At 31.5% G+C, this 19,942-nt stretch overlaps 4 protein-coding genes and 1 pseudogene across 6 annotated transcripts; 2 read left to right on the forward strand and 3 right to left on the reverse strand.

Annotated features, from left to right (window-relative positions):
• Positions 1 to 784: 784 nt before the first annotated feature.
• LOC111298282 (KIN14B-interacting protein At4g14310-like) lies at positions 785 to 5,081 on the reverse strand (annotated as a pseudogene). Its single transcript, XR_016328856.1, has 4 exons — positions 3,557 to 5,081; positions 2,795 to 3,145; positions 1,834 to 2,094; positions 785 to 1,534 (listed from the first exon to the last, which is right to left on the reverse strand). The product of XR_016328856.1 is annotated as a KIN14B-interacting protein At4g14310-like (transcript).
• Positions 5,082 to 7,351: 2,270 nt separating this feature from the next.
• Positions 7,352 to 9,781, forward strand: FIB4 (Plastid-lipid associated protein PAP / fibrillin family protein). 2 transcript variants are annotated; one of them, XM_022893266.2, is made up of 4 exons: positions 7,352 to 7,726; positions 8,433 to 8,669; positions 9,063 to 9,204; positions 9,331 to 9,781. In XM_022893266.2, the coding sequence occupies exons 1-4, from the start codon at positions 7,490 to 7,492 to the stop codon at positions 9,543 to 9,545; spliced, it is 831 nt and encodes a 276-aa protein (XP_022749001.2). In that variant the 5' UTR covers positions 7,352 to 7,489; the 3' UTR covers positions 9,546 to 9,781. The 2 variants fall into 2 exon arrangements, with proteins under 2 accessions (XP_022749001.2, XP_022749002.2); XM_022893267.2 differs by having other exon boundaries at positions 7,381 to 7,651.
• A 127-nt stretch (positions 9,782 to 9,908) lies between these two features.
• On the reverse strand, positions 9,909 to 11,435 carry RIC5 (ROP-interactive CRIB motif-containing protein 5). The gene is made up of 4 exons (XM_022893067.2): positions 11,183 to 11,435; positions 10,956 to 11,053; positions 10,752 to 10,830; positions 9,909 to 10,605 (listed from the first exon to the last, which is right to left on the reverse strand). The coding sequence occupies exons 1-4, from the start codon at positions 11,226 to 11,228 to the stop codon at positions 10,217 to 10,219; spliced, it is 612 nt and encodes a 203-aa protein (XP_022748802.2). The 5' UTR covers positions 11,229 to 11,435; the 3' UTR covers positions 9,909 to 10,216.
• Positions 11,436 to 13,184: 1,749 nt separating this feature from the next.
• LOC111298548 (glycolipid transfer protein 1-like) lies at positions 13,185 to 16,494 on the reverse strand. The gene is made up of 7 exons (XM_022893265.2): positions 16,448 to 16,494; positions 15,932 to 16,075; positions 15,309 to 15,364; positions 14,881 to 15,011; positions 14,612 to 14,747; positions 14,034 to 14,165; positions 13,185 to 13,534 (listed from the first exon to the last, which is right to left on the reverse strand). The coding sequence occupies exons 2-7, from the start codon at positions 16,047 to 16,049 to the stop codon at positions 13,502 to 13,504; spliced, it is 606 nt and encodes a 201-aa protein (XP_022749000.1). The 5' UTR covers positions 16,050 to 16,075; positions 16,448 to 16,494; the 3' UTR covers positions 13,185 to 13,501.
• A 1,307-nt stretch (positions 16,495 to 17,801) lies between these two features.
• Positions 17,802 to 19,792, forward strand: LOC111292129 (large ribosomal subunit protein eL14z-like). Its single transcript, XM_022884362.2, has 5 exons — positions 17,802 to 17,930; positions 18,016 to 18,117; positions 19,090 to 19,219; positions 19,303 to 19,415; positions 19,527 to 19,792. Exons 1-5 carry the CDS (start codon positions 17,928 to 17,930, stop codon positions 19,581 to 19,583), a joined length of 405 nt encoding a protein of 134 aa, XP_022740097.1. The 5' UTR covers positions 17,802 to 17,927; the 3' UTR covers positions 19,584 to 19,792.
• Positions 19,793 to 19,942: the final 150 nt, after the last annotated feature.

Genomic DNA, 19,942 nt, shown 5'->3' on the forward strand with positions numbered 1-19,942 from the left:
TTGCGTTGGCCATATGAATACAAATTGTAATACAATAATTTTATATTTTATATATGTTAAAAATGAAATAAACAAGCACAACCTTGATCGCACCTAAAATTGTCAAGTTGTTCTCTTTAGACTACCAAATTCTCATAAAAAAAGGAAAAAAAAAACACTTAGATGGTATAAAATTAATCAAACCAACTTTCTATATTCATTTTCTTAAACATATATGATCACATGATCAAACTTCTTTACTCTTCCAAATGCATCAAAACATAAAAAACCAGATTGATGCTGCACTCACCCAATTTTCTAACCGAACACAACTCTGCAATCAATAAATAACATAAGTATTTATGATTATGTTTAACATACAAAATTATAATAAAATAAGATAATATAAGATTATAAATAAAATTAGATTAAATTATTTTATTTTATATTATATTTAATATGTACAAAGATTAAAAACAAAATAAAATATCAATTTACCATTTATCATATTTATTATGTGTAAAATTAAAATTAAGATAAAAAAATATTTTTTATTAGTTAAAAATATTTTTTATATACTAATTTAATTTTAAAGTTAGAACCTTTTAATTCGCAATAGCACTTTCTTCTACGTATGCAAGATTTAAATATATGGAACGTTTTAAAAACTAACACCTAAATTTTCTCAAAGTCAAATCTAAAATTTACTTTTTTATTTGATTCTCGATAAAATAAAAATAAAAAAATTATAATTTTAAATCTTTAATCATATTCATTCATAGGTGAAAAAAGCATTTCAAACAAACAAAATTTAAAATTTGAAATCGAAGTTAGCTCATATTTCATCTACGAAATCAAAAGATAAGATTTTTTTTATTATTAAAAAATCTGAAAAAAAATTAAGAAAATTCCACTTGATAGAAAAATCTAAAAGAAAAATTGATGGAAAGAGATGACAAGAATTGCTTTGGAGCATTTTTTCATGGAGAAGAAATAGGTTTTCTCAATCGATGGAAAACAAAAAAATAAAAAATAAAAAAGGAGAATGGAGAATATTTTTAAATATTTGATAATTTAAAATTTAATTTTTAAATTTAAAGATAAAATAAGAAATTCATTATTTAAATTCTGACGTTCTGACCACTGCCATAATCATATATGAAAGGCTGCATCCCATCATCATTCAGGGCATCGAATACGAAAAGCCTCAGCCCACATACACACATGACAAGGTTTGAATTTCCCCAAACCTGTGTTATGGCTGAATAATGGGAGTGAGCATTGGGTTCAGGCAAAGAATACGTACTGAACAGCCTTTGTTTACGCAATGAGAACTGTTGCACTTGACAACAAGGCTGCTACTTTTTTTCCTGATGATCTCACATTTGTGCAGCCAAGAAAGATTGAATCGCCTCGGGCAAAAACTGACTGCAAATTAGCACCAATTTTTGCTATTTTCGCACCTATACCTGATGGGTGGCGAAAATCCAAGATATTAATAGAATCCGGAGTGCAGAACACACCATCATTTCCTTCAGCTTCTGAGGAACTTGCCCTGCAATTCAGATGTTGGCAACATTAGGACCCATACAAAAATTTCTGCGTTTTCTTCTCTTCTTGCATGATATGATAAAAGGTATAAGCAAGGCAACTTACATAAAATAAGCAGGAATTATAAGCAAATAAGTTTATATGAGATAAAACAATAATAAAATGGTGAATGACAACTTAAATTCGTTAACATCAATAAAAGCAAAAATAAATCCGCAAGAAATAATATGTTAAGAAACTAGAAAACAACCAATGTCGAAATAACTTGAGATAATCAACAAAAACACGGAATAAAGTTCTAACCTTTGCCTAACCCCTCCACCCATCTCGGCATCTGTGTTATTTACATGAAGAGCTGAGATTTTCTGACCAGATGAAGAGATAGATAGTAATGTCTGAGGATGTAGAGAGTTCACATCCCAGACAAATAATTTCTGCTTCTGCTACAACTACCTTTCCTCTGTTTTTCCACTGCGGTGGACTTGAATAATCCATTGTTGATACAGGCTTCTGTACCTCCCACTTCATAATTTCCTCACCATCACGAATGTCATATGTCATATACTTGGACTGTTAGGAAATTATCACAGTTCTGATACCACTTGTTAGATCAAAAAGTCTCAATTCAATCACACTAACGGAAGTATAATCAAACAATCAATGAATCACACAAAAGACAATAATTCAATCTAACTGACCTACGTTCACGGATGAAAAATAAGATTCACTAATTGTAAAAAATTACAAATATACATTAAATCAAATCAAATCAAACACTTATAACCAATACTCATAGACCCTCTTAATTTCCTTTAATTCTATGAAATATTTTCAACCCAAACAAACACATCTTATGTGTATCCTTTCAATACAACCAAACACGTACCAATATGCACCCATACATCATGTCTACGTGGACACTCTCAATCTCCTTTAATTTACTCACAAACAAAAATACACACTCATAAAAACGTAAAGCCCCAGTACTCCTATGGGATGTCTATCCTATAAAATCTTACAACTTTCTTACATATTTTTTTCATACTTAATCCTATAAAAATTTCACATATTTATAATCATACAAACTTGCCCATTAAGAATTTTTTTCCTCTTAAAATTATCCTCTTACAAGTCAAACTTACTTATTAAGAATCTTTTTTCTCTTAGAATTTTTCTTTTGCAAATTTTCTTATCCATCAAGCAATATCTAATCAATCCCAAAAAAATCTCTTATGAGATTTGAGTCATTATTCCCAACATGAACAACCTTCTATAAGCCGGCAGTTGAGATGATAAGAGGGCCACAAGGTTTATACCACCACTGCTGAGTTTCTGGTGATAAACTATTACACAGAGCAGTTCTTCTATACAAAGTGTTATTCTGTAAGGGACCAAGTACCGTTCTTGAAGCTCTTTCCCCACACTCAATGTGGAAAGCTCGCACATCTTTGGTATAGAAATCCCATGAGCAGAATCCTGATTCTAAAGAATTCCTGGCAGATGCAGCCAAAACATATCTCCCTGAGCAACCATATGCACTAGGAGCACGAATAATCCAACAATCCCTCCATATATTAGGTGAGACACCTGCTGGAGACTTGCACACAGCCATCTACTGAAATAACAATGGATTTCAGTGGTGTCTGTGACCATTTTTCAATCAACAGTCTGACATGGTATACAGTTGCAAAAAGATTTGAATTAATCAATGACATTGCTATATAACTTTTTGGTAAAAATTATTGCCAAACCAATCTTCAGGCTTTCAACAAACTCAATAACTTATCCAATTCCAAGTTTAAATCCATTGAATTTTCTGGAAAACAAAACGAAACAAGCAATAGGGACATTCAAATAATAAGAAGGAACACAAATCATGAAACAGAGACGAGAAAATACAAAATGATGTTTATATCACTATCATGAAACAACAGAGAGAGACATCAAACAATTTGTCAGTTGATTAAGGAATACAAATAAAAAGGAAAACAAAAATCGAACTTTAAACAGGAACAATAAATAATACCTCACAGTTAGTAATGTCATGAAAGGAACATGACCCGTCATCATGAGCAAGAAGAACTGCCTCTCCTTCTGACACAAACTATCCTCCAGTTGAAGTCTTGCGGCCAATTTCATTCAGTTGATAAATGCCAGTATCTTCAGTCTCCTCATCAATAACAGCAGTTGGCCTATTCTCCTGATCAACAAAGTCTTCAAGTCTCTCATCTGATTCAAGATTGAACTCTACACCATGGTTCACATCAAGTTTTTTCAAAGGCCCTTGCGCTCCTGAAACACCATTACCATCCATCTCCTAAGTATAAGAATTCTCCAATCTATCCTGCTCATTCCTTTTGGTGACTTTAGTTTGCTTCTGATAAAGTGAAGCAAAGAACTCCAAAGCTATCAGATTACCCTCAATGGGACACAATGACTTATTTTCCTCCCCTAATTCGATACTAGAGTCTTCGGCATTAGAGGGTTCCAGACTTTGTGAGCTCCCTGATGATTCCTTCAGTGACGTTCTATTTCTAAGCAACTTCTGATGAGGAAACAATCTAGCCTCCAATTCCTCACTATTCAATTCTTTAACTGAAATTTTAACATTACCGTCCTACTTACTCTGACTCCTCTCAATTCCTTTCGTACTCACATCTTCATCTTAAGAAGCTTTTGGAGCGCTCGTTTTACCATTCGAATCACTCACAACATGACTCATGGCCTTCTCAATGCCCGAAATCTTGTCCTGAATATCTAAAAGTGTCACCTTTGATGCATCCGGATTATTCATGTCAAGCATCTCCTTAGTCCTATAAATATCTGACGCAACTCTCTTCACCTTCCCTTCTAGAAAAGCAAGCTTTTCATGAAGCTTGCTTGAATGTTTAATACCAACCCCACTGCCTCCACTCTCATGTAAACTCAAGTCCTCATTTTTTAAACCTCCAAACACTTCCCATCACTCAAAGATTTCTCTTTTAGGAACTTTGCATCAAATTTCTCATCAACCCTAACACAAGCTCCACGTTGTGAACCAAAATCTGAAACACCCTATGCATTAAAGGCCCCAAATTTTTGAACATTTTCCCATTTGGCTTTCCCAAATCAGAGCTAAATTTAACATTTATACAGTTCCCATCCAAAACGCCAACCCCGTTTGATTTCCTCTCATTTTCTTTCACTTTCATCACCAAATTCTCCTTAAACCCGCCACTTTCTTCGCAACATTTAAGTCCCAAATCCCTAAAACCCTTCTTTTCGCTATCCATTGAAATCCTATCTTTCTTAAAATCAGAAAAAACCCTAATAAACTCGGATGGGCTCTAACTCCTACATCTTGGGTCCGATGGCGTGGACCACTGCACCCGGCCTTCATTGTGAGAGCCATCAAGCCCCGCCGCCTTTTCAACGCGTGGGAGGGAGCGGATCATGGGCTTATGGGCCAGCATGGAAGCCCGAGAAAGACTTCCGGTCCTCGGGTTTTCTTCACCGGAAAATGATTTTTTAAGGGTCGGATAGGAGACTGGAGTTAGGGTTGTTGCCGGTTTTCAATGCCGGTGGTTAAGTCTCTTTGCAGCGAACCCCCGACGCTGACATTGTTTGTTTTGGGGATTAAATAAATTACCAATAAATTAATACGGAAACGTCGAAAATAGTAATTGAATATAATCTTTCTCAGTTTAAAGATTGCCTGGGTTTTTGGCGGGAATTGAATGTGAATTTGTAAAGTTCGAATTTTTGCTAAGGTTGGAGGTTAAGGGTGTATTTGTCATTTGATTTCTTTTTTTTTTTCTCTTGTAAATTCAACTTCACTAAACTACCCTAATTATATATACATAAACCTAATAATTTGTATATATATATATGGTATAAAATATTAATATTTATATATTTATATCATATTTTATATGAAAATTATATATCACGATTTATCTCGATACGAAAATATAAAATATATTTTATCTTGTTAATCTCGTATATAATTATTATTAAAATTTTAAAATCGTGTCATTTTTATGTTTTTGTTATTATTTATGTCGTGTTATCATATCATATTTTAAATTATATAAAAAAAATTAAATTATTGGTATAAAATTTGTTAATTATACATTTTTTATAATTTTATAAAAATAATATTTTAAAAATTAACAATTATATTTAATAATATTTTCATACTTATCGCAAATTTAATTAGTTATATTAACAAAACATAAATTGAGAAGTATGAAGCAATTGTTCAATCTAACAATTGGTTTATTAAACATTATTTTTACAAAAAAGCTATAAAAATTGTAAACTCAATAAATTTTTACTTCCATTTAACTTGATCCTACCTTTATACATGCATTAGTATTTGTTATCAGTTGCATCTCACATGAATATTAGTTGATTTTTTTAATTTTAAACATATAGTTGCATATTTACAAATAAATAAAACTAATAAAGTATATAATAACCTAAATTTGTATTAATAAGTAAAGTTTGTTACATGTGCAAATTATATCAAATTGATATAAAATTTATTATTTTTAATGTTAATATAAAATTAAAATTATGAAAAATAAGAAATTTAATGTAAACTTTTTTTTATTTATTAAATAGATTTATTTACTTTTTAATGTTAATTAAAAATTATGACTCTAAAAATAAAGTAATCCAATGTAAATTTTAACTCCTTTTTATTGTTATTAAATAAATTCATTTAAATAAAATTAAAATTTTTATTTATAAATTTTATATATTATGGTAATAACAAAATTATTCATCATTTCACCAAATATAATTAAAAAAAAGTTATAACTCATAAAAAAATGAAAAAAACTATAATCCAATAATTGTAAAGCAATGAAATATTTTTTGGGCATATGCATTGTTGACTTTATATATTTATTAGATATATCACACAACACAACAAAAAGAGAGGAAACTTACATATTCGTACATATAAATAAAGGAAGAAAGAAAAGGAAGAATGAAGGAAAAAATTTTAATTCAAATGTTGAATTATAAGTGAATAAAAATATAATTGTAAAATCTAATTTAAATCCAAAAAAATTTTATTATTTCTCTTTTAGTCTTTTTTTATCGGATCAAATCATTGTGATTTCAAATGTTGATGAAATATATTCAAATTAATTTAATGATTATAAAATTTTAGATTCAAATTTATAATTTTCACTTAAACTTGTTTATAGATTTAATTAGGGATAACAATAGATCAAATTGAGATCAATTTTTGTTTGTTTTGAATTTGATCCAACTTTATATATATAAAACTTAAATTTTATATGACCTGATTTTTTTTTAATTTTTTTATATCCGAACCTGATTCCATCCAATTCAAAATTAATAAAATATTATTTTTTAAAATATAAAATATTATTTTTTAATATAAATATAAAATTATATATATAACTAAATAAGTAATTAAAAAATAATTATATATATATATATAGGTGGGTCAAAATTAAGATCGGATTGATCGGATCGAGTTTACTTAAAACTTGATTGCAACCTGACTCTAATTTTTTTTTTTACTATTATTTAGCTCAATTTGAAATCTAATTTCAAAAAAAAAAATAAAAAAAAATAAATAGAATCAAAATCGCGTATACAAATTGAACTACCTTCCTTAGATACCATCCATAAATTATTTTATTTATAATAATATTAACAATTACTAAAAAATTATAAATAAATAAATGAAAACTATACTAAAAATTTATTTTTTATTGAATGGATTTTTATTTTTTTTTGTTTTAATATTTCCTTAGAAAGCCAATGGCCATTCACAAATCAGATGTCAAAAGACCAGAACAGTCCGTAACCATAGATTTTGATTTTCTGACAAAAGAAGATTCCACTGCACATAAACTTGCAACTTTCTTTCGCTCGCACAGCCGCTAAACAGGACAGTTGCAAAACAGGGCAAGCAAAGCACCCAGAGCCAGAAGCCATGGCTTCTTTAAGTTCTCTCATTGAAATTCCAACTTCTATCTTCTCTTCTTCCTCCATTAATAATTCTCTCTATCCGCAAAAAGGATTTCCTTTTCTTGTTAAAGTTAACCGGCTTCCTCAAAGGAAGAGAAGCTTTGTTTTGAAATCGGCTGTTGATGAGGTCTCTGTTCTTGACCCACCACCTCCTCAAAATGCTAAAATTGAACTCATTACTTCTTTGAAGTTTAAATTACTGGTATGTTCGGTAATAATTTTCAGAACATGTTTCTGGGTTTTTGCTGGATTTTGCTCTTTCTTACCCAGTTTTGTTTTTTTGCTTATACTTAGAGGTTATCCAACTGTTCTGTTCCTTGTTTTTTGTATATGAAAAAAATTATACGTTTCCATTTTTTTATTCAATTAGACTTCAAGCTAGACTAATTCATTCAGTTGTACCATTAACTGTGTGAATTTGTTGCTTTTTTTTTCTTCTTCATGTTTCTTCTTCTTCGGATGCTTGAAGTAGGGCATGGAATTTACTTCTATACTGCTATACTGTGTTTTTAGATTCCTCAAGGTGGGAAAGCTTGGGTTTTTCATTGGTATTTTTTCATGTCATAAGTGGTTTTGACTTTTATTCATTGGAATTGATAGATTAGAGGAATTGCAATTTTTGGACTTTTATATACTTTATTGTTCATAATTTCCCTAATCTTTTATCAGTGGACTTTGGTACTGATAGGGCAGACAAGGTTGACATGTCTGGTTTAGATAGGAGAGCTAGAATGCTAATGAGCTCATTCCCCTTGAATTTATGATGTTTTTGAGCCAAATCTTTCCTAAAAAACATAGACAAAGTTTTTGAATAAGTAGAGGCCAAGTGAATTGTTTCTTTGGTTCCTTTTCGTTTTCTATGTTATTACAGTATGTTGACTCATATGGGTGAATGTGATTGGATGAAGAGTGCTGTTTCTGGGGTGAATAAAGGTCTTGCTGCAAGTGAAGATGATCTTCGAAAGGCAGATGCTGCTGCGAAGGAGCTTGAAGCTGTTGCAGGACCAGTGGACTTATCTACTGATCTGGATAAGCTTCAAGGCAGATGGAAATTGATATATAGCAGTGCATTCTCATCTCGGACTCTCGGAGGGAGCCGTCCTGGACCTCCCATTGGAAGGTTACTCCCCATAACTCTTGGCCAGGTTTGCAACAATTCTGATTCTGTTATGATCGCTTTATTTGGGACTTTTACCATAGGGCAGTCCTTAAGCAGTTTACCTGAAAATTTGGCACTAACCCAAATGCTAATGTTAAGACTTGGCAATATCAGTTTTTTCAAACCAAGGTTAGCTCAATTAGTTCATATAACTACCCTTAAGAGGTGACATTCATTAGGTTAGGGATTCAAATCCTAATATCTGCAATCTGCAACCCATTTTCTTATCCCTATATTGCGGCCTCCTTTGTAAAAGAAAAAAATTATGCTTTTTCACATCTTACTTTGGGTTTTCCATCTTTTATAATTTAATCAAGAAATCTGTGAAGAGTAATAGTCTACTTATAGCCTAAAGATTGAAGATTTGTTTTGTATTCAGGTATTTCAGAGAATTGATGTCTTGAGCAAAGATTTTGATAATATAGTAGACCTTGAAGTGAGAGCCCCATGGCCCTTACCTCCACTTCCCTTACCTCCACTTCAAGTGACAGCCACCTTAGCCCACAAATTCGAACTCGTAGGTTGGTACTTGGTACTGGTTGTTTCTCTTACTTAGAGTTTTGTTATATTTGCTGGATGCTACTCTTTGATTGTGATTCAGATGATAAAAATTACACTGATAAAAACTTCTCTTTTGATGCTGGTAGGAGCTGCAAAGATCAAAATAACATTTGAAAAAATAACTGTGAAAACGAAAGGAAACTTATCGCAGCTTCCACCCTTAGAAGTTCCTCAGATTCCAGATGCTTTGAGGCCTCCATCTAATACAGGGAGCAGTGAATTTGAAGTTACCTTTGTTGATGCTGATACCCGCATCACCAGAGGAGACAGGGGCGAGCTCAGGGTTTTCGTCATCTCATAATGAGTTAGCACATCTGCATTGTCCATGTATCGTCATTCCAAATCAATCTTCTCTTGTGTCTCTACATCATCTGCTATCTCCTTTTGTTGTTTTACCTTTTGAGTTTTGGTGGTTATGTATCATAAATTGGTCGAAAAATATCTAAACAAGTAATGAGCTAACCATACACAATTGTAAAATCCCTGCTAATTTCATTACTTTCATGTTATCATCACCTAGTTGATCTTTTAACTTGATATTTGTGCCCGTGGAATGCTGACATGTTACCTCATTTATCTTGTCAATTAGCTTAATTTGATAAATCATTTGGCATGGGATGATCTTCTTAAAATCCAAGGTGACTTTATCTTTTCAATTTGGACTGATTTTAATTTGTGAATAAGAGTGAAAAATGATCATCTTTCTCATTTTCTTTTCTATCCAGCACACGTAAAATTTATTTTGTTTACTGTTCTACCTTTGTCTATGCATATTTTTACTTTACAGATCCTATAAAAAAAAAAATGCCAAATTCCATGGCTGCAAGAGCAGTGAAGCAATGAAAACCGTGCAAAGCCTAAAGCTGCAAGAGAAAATGATGGAGAGAACAATAATAGATGAAGAAGAAATTCCATGGGAATTACATTTTGATGCAGTGATAATGCTTAAAAACCTCTAATATACAAATTACTCTATTCCTCTGAAGCTTCCATATCTGCTTGAGATTCAAGCTCAATGATATCAGGCAAAGAATTAGAACATTTTGATATTGTTGATGATGTAGATCCTTCTGATCCGCCGGATGATTCCTTTAATTTCTTTCGTCGTGATTTTTTTGGGATGTCAGGTAACTCTTGTGACGATGATTCATGAGTGCCACGACTTGAATTCCTGTGCCTCCTTCCATGGGAAGATGGATCTCGACCAGGGGATTCCATCGAAAGGTTTGATGAACGATGGCGCCGAGATTGCTTCTCGGCGTCTTTTGGAGAAACTACAGGTGAGCCATTGCCTACTGATTGTTTGCGCCTGGACTTCTTTTGCTTCTCATTGCCAAGAGGTGGCAATGAGTCACCATTTCCTGCACCAAAATGACATTTAAATCTATGGAGCAAAGCAGCTAAACCATATTTCATATACAGGATCTAACCATAAACACATCTACTTTGTTGACTGATGAAATTGAATCTTAAGAGCATGATTACAAAAAACAGAAAAGGAAGAAACCTGCAGCCGAAAGCGTCACTTGTGGATTACGATTTAGAGGCATTGATGAGAGCTCTGGAGCTGAATTGAACTCATTCATCTGCATGTATTTGGAAACCAGGTAATTTTCATATTTTCTCACATAACATAGAAAACACCAGCTCGATGAAATCAAACAAGCCATTGAAATGGTAATGGTAATGAAAAGGAAAAAAAAAATCATACCCAGCTAGGCTTATTGGCAGAAGGACCATCCATACCAATATGAGCAACATGCTTTACATCCGTGGGAAGCCCTATTTGCATTTCTGGCTCTTTTTCATCTGCAAAATTGTCAATGAGTCCCCAATTCAACATCATTTACATGAGAATTTGAAAATTGTAGATTTAGTAATGATGAAAATTCTCATTTCCCTTAAAAAAATGGATCATGGAAAATTTTGGGTACTCACCAAACATATGGGAAATGTATTTTAAACTTTTTAGAAGACCCTTCATTTTCGCTGTCAATAATGATGGATCCTTTGGCAATGTAAATATGAAATCTTCCTCTCCAACGTGGAAGGTGCTTGTTCTCTCAGAGGTGAAGTAAAAAGAAAGCAAGAATATGTTCCACAATCTGTTTGGTACATAATATAAAAGAAAGAGAATATAAATTGCAATGAAAATATTTTCTGTCACGACATGAAACGAAACCAATGTAATAAAAAAATCATGTTAGAATTAGGACAAAAAAGTTAAAAGGAAGTGTGGATAGAAAAAGAGATTGCAGATGCTGAAATTTGATGAAATTGGATTAAACCTCTTACTCAAGTTAGAAGGAAGTTACATACAAGGAAAACTGCATCAGTTGATGAAATAACCTTACTTTCTCTTCATAAATCTGTAATTTCTAAAGGGAAAATGTCCAAAAAAAAAAAAAAAAAGGAGAGAAAGAGGTAAGAGCTCCTTCAATTCTTGATTGTCGTTTGGTTTTTCCAATCAAGAAAAGAGAGAGGGAGACGGTGGAAAGGGAAAACCTCCAAGTATGGAGGTGAAACAAAGGAGAATTTTCAGGTGGAAAATCCATGGGATGGGAGGTTAAGCTCAAGATCCTTCCCAACGGGGCATTGCCTGTTTTTTAATGAATGCGAGGGAAAAGCGGTCGAGGAAATTAATGGCAAATTGACAATGGCAATGCTTATGATCAAATTTAAGTTACCATTTTATCATCTAAGCTGAGGTTGCATTATTTTTAGAGATGATTATACCAAACTTAAATTAGTTTAATTAAAAATATAGTTAGTTCTTAAGTCTTACTTGAAGTAGAATTTGATTCGGAAAAACCTACATTACCTTTAGGAATGGGATTTTCCTACAAAATTAACGAGGCACATGCCAATAATATATCCTATATATATTATTGGCATATACATATTATTGCTTTAATTCGGTTGATCGATTTTTATATTTAATTTATTAGATATATAAAATTTTAAATGACATTTTTTTTATTAAATTACACCTTTAAAAAAAGATTTAATATGAGTTTATGATAAATTACTTCCCCATTTAATTATGCATGTAAAGGTAAAAAAAAAAAAAATTACAAGTATCATAATTATCAACTATCAAGTAATTGTGTCAATCTGTTATGCCAAAATAATATTATTTTGGTAGAACATTTAAGCATAGATAGGATTAAATCTATAAAAAAAAATATAAACATAAACTAATTTACCATAATCATGACATTATAAAATGGTAGATTGTCACGTTAAAAATTTATAAAATTTATATATTATATTAAATATTTTATTATGATTTAAAAATTATTTATGACGTTAACATTTTTTTTTAAACATGTAAGAAAGTTTTCTGTCGAATCTTGGCATTGAAGATAATGTAACATTGAGTTTAAGAATATTTTCGAACCAATGGGATGATTTTATGACGAAAACAAAAAATTCAGATAGTAAAGTAAGATTCATGAAAACAAAAATTTCGCATAGTAAGCTAAAATACTGAAAAAAAAAAAAAAAAAAAACCATGAACTATACTATTTTTTCTTAAATAAGCTTTTATATTTTTTTTAAATAAATTCTCATATTATTATTTGTATCCATATAAACCCTTATTTAAAATAAAAGATTGATTTAGATTAAGTGTTTATTTAAGTACAATTGACGATTAAAAATTTATTTAAATACATATTAAAAGTTAAATGTTTATTTAAATACAATAAAAGCATAAAAACTTATTAAAAAAAAATGACAAAATTTATTTTTTTGTTCTTTTTAACCAGTTATATAAGATTCTCCAAACCAAATGTCCAGAGTTGTTTATAGAGATTCTCCATTCTTACATGTACGATGTGGTTAACTTGAAATTTAACTTCATTCACCAAGCTCATATCAGAGTAAGCTTAAAGGATTATGGCAACTGGCAATCACCTATATGTAGAAGAGAAACCACTCTATTTCAAGAGGAGCTAAGTTTGGTTTCATTTGAAATGAGACTTCTATATGACATTCAAGAATGGAGAAACAAACAAGAGCAGCTGGTGGTTTAGTAAGCACAACCATTCATTACATTCTTCAGTAAACAAAAATAACTAAATGAGTACTTGCTTCATTGAAAGAGATTGAAAAAACCGCACTCATTGGTATGCATTCAAAGTCATAATTGTTTTAAATAATATGAAGGTTTAGAAGCTGAGAGCAAGATCCAGAAGTTCAAAGTATAAGTAACCACAGGCCATCTCGCCACTCTTAGTTGAACTTCTTCCGTCATCAAGCCTTCATACCATCCAAACCAAACCTAGCCTGCATCAAGAGAATATATTTGGTTAGTTAATTTTCACAATGCAAATTGGTTATATAATAATATTTATGATGTGAACAATAGCAAGGCTAAAGTCAAGTTAATCAAAAAGAAATCTTGTTCCTTGAAGCCAAATGCCATCAAGAACTTGGATACTTTTATAGCCTATTTATCTATAGACTTCCATCCTTTCAAGGTCGTCGTCACTGTTCCCATATTTGATATTTTCGGGTTCTTAAATTCTTTTCTTTTTATTATTATTTTTGGTGTTTAGGGTAATGCTAACCACAATCAACAAAGACTATGATTATTTAAGTCATTATTTGCTACTAAAACATGTAAGTTTCTCCCTTCAACCATTCCATTCTCTCAAGCGCTTTATATCGACACTGTATGATATCATTCCCAAGATCAAAAGTACAGCTGATCCCATAAACAGACAGTGTGGCACAGAATGGTGGCATAGCAAAACAAGAATTCATCTCTTAGGAAGCTTCTTACCAGAAACTTGTGATTCTCCTCGAGAAATGGAGGGAAAGTCGAACAAAATTTCTCCATGTCAGCATTAACGTCTCCCGTGCCCGCTATCACTTCCATGAACTTCTTCCTATCTGGAGCCAGCTTCATAGCAACCTGTAATCCAGCATTCCACCAAGATAAACATTCTTAAGAAGTAGCATAACCATACCACAGATGTAAAATTTCTCAACCAATTTAGAATATAAAAGTAGTTTCTTAGAATAAAAGAGGGAACTAAAATTTTTATGTTTCGTACTTAAAACTCCTCAGTTCCTTTATTTCTAAAAAGGAGAAAATGTACTTACCACACGACCTTCTCGTTATCAAATATATGGGAAAACTAGAAATAAATGTTCTCAATCTTTTGGCTTCATACATGCACAAGAAAGATGCATGAAGGACAACAGGTTAAGGAATGTTGATATAAATTAAAGAAATGTTTCATATATATATAATTGTTCAAAACATCAAAGTCTAACGTCTGCAATTCATGGATTATTAACAGAAAAGAGATATAGCAATCAATCAAAACTTAATCAAGTGGGGATAAAAATATTTACTGTGAAACTTGAACAAGCAAGCCAGCCATGAAATTTTTTCAGGGTCTTGCTATAGGAGTCTGTACAAGTTTCTACCATTGTCCAATCTGGATGTGCAAGTAAATTGCGGAACAATTCTACGATGAAATCCATCGCCCTGAAAATCATCAAAATTAAAAATTTCAAAATACTAAATAGCAGGCAATGAAACATATGGAGAGAGAGAGAGAGAGAGAGAGAGAGAGAGAGAGAGAGATTTGCAGCAATTGCTTATTGGCAATATTATGTACCTTGTCAACCAAAGAAGACCATTGGTACAACTACATGATCCTTTTGCTGTTTTACATTCAACCTCTTCTTTCACCAAATTGTACAAGTAGTTGTATTTAGTGGTATCAGATTGGTATTTTTTTTCCAACCTCTGAAAACAGAAGCAACAGAACATTGTAGTTTAAGAGTTGAAAAGTAAAGCTTTTTAGAAGAATAAAATTTGTTTTCATTAAACAGATAACTTATTTTGATTGAACAGGTATTGAAGGTGTTAAAATGCCTAACTTATGGAAGACAGAACGGGTGAACTAGCTCACGATAACCATCTCAAAAATTCATACACTGTTAATGCAGGAAATTAACACAAGGCATGTGCTAGGACAAAGGAAAACAAGTAAATATCATCTTTTAGCATACTTGAAAAGTTACCCGAGAATAAACATCTTACCGATATGTTGCCACCAATATCAGTCTTTACAAGTGCCATAGCAGCTCCAAACTTATCTGCAAAAGTACCAACATGGAAGCTTTAATTTTTTTCCCTGTAAATTAAGTATCGACATTGTATCCATCAAGAAAGAAAGCCTGTAATGCCTTAGATAATGGCCAGCCTTCCGGCTTCCAAATAATGCCTGCCCTTCACTGTCTATCGCACACGCACACACATTGATCAAATCTACTTTGAAATGCAATCTTAGACACTTCTACCAAAAGATTTCCAGCTAAATTATCAAGCATTTGTCTATTACCACATTGTTGTCCAACTTCAATAACAAATTAACAATAAATAAGCTTTAAATCTTATCATCAAAGATCATTTCGATATGGAATATGGATACAACCATCAGTTCATCATTTCAATCTTACAATCTTATGCAAATCTCACAAAGATGCAGCTATAAATTCAAGTGGTCCACTAAAGAACTTGAAGAAAGATTTCCATGAAGATTCAACTTAAGTTAGATGCTAAAAGTAAACTAATCTAACAAACTTAACATGAAACCAAAAAAAAAAAAAAGAACTCCATAATCAGAAACCCTTAACATAATCAAAGGTACAATAGAAACAAACCTATGACAGGTAAAATCAATTTGCAGACTTCCAGGAAAGGCTTAGTAAGCATTTCCCCTTGTGGAGATTTGATATGCTGCATTCCTTCCAATGATGGAGTAAACACCGTTCCTTCCATTGCTCAAAAGCTTTCACTTTTGTTCACTGCAACAATTAAATAAAAAACCCAAGAGTTAAAAATCATCCCCTTAATTTGAACTCCTTTAAGATCTAATAAACATAAGCCACTTTTATATCTCAAATCACTAAAGTTTAATTTTTACTAAAAAAATCATAAACCCGATTTGAAAATGACATAAATAATACAAGTGATCGTATAGAAAAGTATGGATTTTGATCAGATCCATCAAAATATATATATTAAAAAAAGAGAGATCAATACATGGAGCTTTATTGCTCTAAAAACTGAAAAAACAAGAGAAATGGAGAATTAAGAGGAATTAAAGAAGAAATAAAAGATTTTAAAATGTAGGCTTTAGCTTCTAATTCGAGAAAGAGAATAAAAAAAAGAAGAACCTGAAGAAAAAAAAAAAATTTTTGGTTGAGAATTGGATTCTGTTAAGATATTGAAGACAAACAAGAGAGAAATGCTTTAAATCGAGTTTTATTCAAGTTAGACTCATAAAACAGAAACTCATTTGGGGTGCATGCCCGTGTCACGTCGAGCGACGTTGTACATCTGCACGTTTCAGCGCGGACACGTGGTTTGATTCAATTTGATGCGGTCGCCCTTGGTGTAACGGTTAAGATACATTCTATTTTTCATACGTACCATAATCCAATTATATTTTATCATATCCGAATCTTATAATTATCTTGATAGTTTCGATTTTTATTATTCATATAAATGATATATTAATATTTATAAGTTATTCTGAATCAATTTAAATAAAATTTAAATTTAACTTAATTATTATCGAGTTAAACTCGAGTTCGAACTCGAATAGTTCGACTCATCGATCGAATCTAGTTCGATTCATCGATCGAATCGTGTTCGAATATTTTTATACCCGATTTGAATAACTTGTGAATTTAATCTATTTTTTATATTTAAATATATTTTAATTATTTTAATAAATAAAATATTTCGAACTCGAATATAAATAATCGAGCTTTTGTCGAATATAATAATCAAACTTATTTTTACATAAGAATTCGAATAATTCATTTTTTATCTAAAATTGAACTCAAACTAAAAAAATAAAACTTGATCGAATTTCAAATCTCGAGTCTCAAATCGAACTCGAATTCAAATTTAATATTGTATCGACTTGAACTCGATCGATTACACCCTTAATTTTTACTATTAAAATCTTATTTATATAATATAAAATTATTAGTTAAGTATTTAAATATGTTAAATATTTATTTAATTAAAGTGATTTTTAAATTAATGCATGTTGTTTAAAAATAAATTAATAAATAAAAATTCATTTACTAAATATTTTCATGTATAAATAATTTTAAATTATGAATTACTAATAAAAATCCTTTCAATTAATTCATTTATTTCGATGGCTAACAAATGATCTTAAAATTAAATACAGTTAAAAAATTATACATATATAATTAATTTTAATTAATATATGCGGTAAAAAAATTACACGTATATATAGAAACAAATTTAAAGGTATGAGGACTATTTTTTACAAAAAAAAAAAATAACAAATATTAGTTTATTAATATTTTCATCGATTTTAAAATTAAAAATATCGCATTAAATCCCAACCTTAATTAAAAAATAAAAAAATAAAATAAAATTTGACCGTCCTTTTTGTCGTTGCCGCTCTAAGCGGTGATGCAAGGCTGATCCAAAACGTGGTGCGCTGAAATCCACTAAAACCATCATCAGCCATCACCAAAATTAAAAAACAAAATAATTAGATCCAACGGTTATTAACACCCTATAGAACCACCAATATAATATAAACCCTAATTCGTACTCTCTCTTTCGTTTCCTCTCCGCCTCTCTTTCTCTCACACACTCACAGCAAAAATGGTGAGTTTTTCAGCAATATGGTACCTTTTTTCACGCTTCTCAATCTTGAATCTCGGTTTTAATTTTTTTTTTCTGATTTTTTTAGCCGTTCAAGAGGTACGTTGAGATCGGGAGAGTGGCTCTCGTTAACTACGGCAAAGACTATGGCAAGTTGGTTGTCATCGTTGATGTCGTTGACCAGAACAGAGTATGTCTTTTTTTCCCCTGATTTAATACAGTTTTATTTTTAATGTGAACTTTTTATTTTTAGGTGTTTAGTGGAACTTTTTGTTGTAAATATATAATGGGCTCACTTAAAGTTGTATGTTTAAGAGGAAAATAGATGAAATTCAATGTTGCATGGTTTTGAGGGTTTCTAATGGGTTTTTGTTTCTTAGAGTAGTTTAATTGGCGCAAGAAGATTCAAAACTGTGACTTAACGTGATTTATACAGTCGATCCTGGAGTTATGGGATATAAGGCTTAGTTTGTTGTTTTTGTTGTTGTAGGGTATTTTAATTGGATTTAATTTGGTACGAGGATGAATGGCTGTGGAATATTGTGGTTTTGTTTCGAGTGAGTTTGACTAAAAATGGGTTCTCTTTGTTTTTCTTGTTGAGTGCAATCTAGTTTGAAACATTTTATTCACTTGTGACCAGTGCGGAATGAATCTTCCTGATGTTAAGTCATGTGGTATTTTTGTAAAGTTTATTAGAGTTACTGTTCTAACCCTATGTTGCTTGGAGTTGGGAGAGAGTGTTGGTTATTAGCATGTTGAAAGACATGTGTGCAAGGTTTTATCTTTTATTTGGAGGGTCAAGACTGCATACGCACGTCCAATTTGAGGTGTCTGATATGTTTCAGACAAGGATACTGTTAAAAAAAATGAAGAGTTGGAGAAAAACACCAGTCTATCCCTATGTGGATTAGGCATGGATGTTTGTTAATGTGTTTGTTCTCAGCATTGTGTTGATCTGTGACTGATGTTTTGACTTGTTAATTATGGTATATATGCATGCCATTGTAAATGATGAACAATGTTAACTTATTGAATGGATAGAATGTGGAGTTTTAGTGGTCATATTGAAAGATAGAATCATGAGTCTAGTTGAAGTTAGGTGATATTTTCCAATGTGTGTATGGCTAGTGACAAATTTTTTGCTTATATCTTGGTGTGGCAGGCACTTATTGATGCCCCAGATATGGTCAGAGGCCAAATGAACTTCAAGAGGCTTACATTGACAGATATCACAATTGACATTCCCCGCATTCCAAAGAAGAAGACATTGATTGAAGCTATGGAGAAGGCTGGTAAGGATGATAATTTTTGCTGATGTTATGTTGTTGTTTCTCAAATTATGTTTTCTTTCTAACTGTTTTTATGTGGCTTGCAGATGTTAAGAACAAGTGGGAGAATAGCTCATGGGGTAGAAAGCTGATTGTCCAGAAGAGAAGGGCTTCTCTCAATGACTTTGATAGGTTCAAACTTATGTTGGCTAAGATCAAGGTCAGTTTGTGGTACCCACTATTGTTTCTACCTGTTTTATGCCCAATTGCTTTTCTCTAAATGCTTTCTTGAAACTGACCCAAGCTGACTGGCTGTCATTTGATTTTGCAGAGATCTGGAGTCATCAGGCAAGAGCTTGCTAAGCTGAAAAAGGAGAATGCATCTTGAATTGATATTGAATCATGGATTTTGCTAGTTTATCATCAATATTCTGCAAGTAGTTCTTTTGGAATGGTTTTTTTTTTCTTTTATTCTATTAATTAAGGATTAAGATCGGTTGAGGGCAATGTCTTTGCGATATGACAGATTTTGTAGTGAGTTCATTGCTAGATGTTGCTTGTCAAATTTGGTTGCTTGCTGCTATTTTTCTTTTCAAACTTCTGGTATCCATATTGTCTATAGCTTTGGTGATCATCTGTTTCATCATTTGATGGCAGTAAGTTGTTGTTTCGATCACCAACACTCTACCCCTAAAAAATGTCATTTTCGTTCAAAAAATTGAAAAAGGTTAATGTTTTAGATGACAT

The sequence above is a fragment of the Durio zibethinus genome, chromosome 16, assembly GCF_047325235.1.
Source record: "Durio zibethinus cultivar Kanyao isolate XHJ-2024 chromosome 16, ASM4732523v1, whole genome shotgun sequence".
In the NCBI taxonomy this organism is placed as follows: Eukaryota; Viridiplantae; Streptophyta; class Magnoliopsida; order Malvales; family Malvaceae; genus Durio; species Durio zibethinus.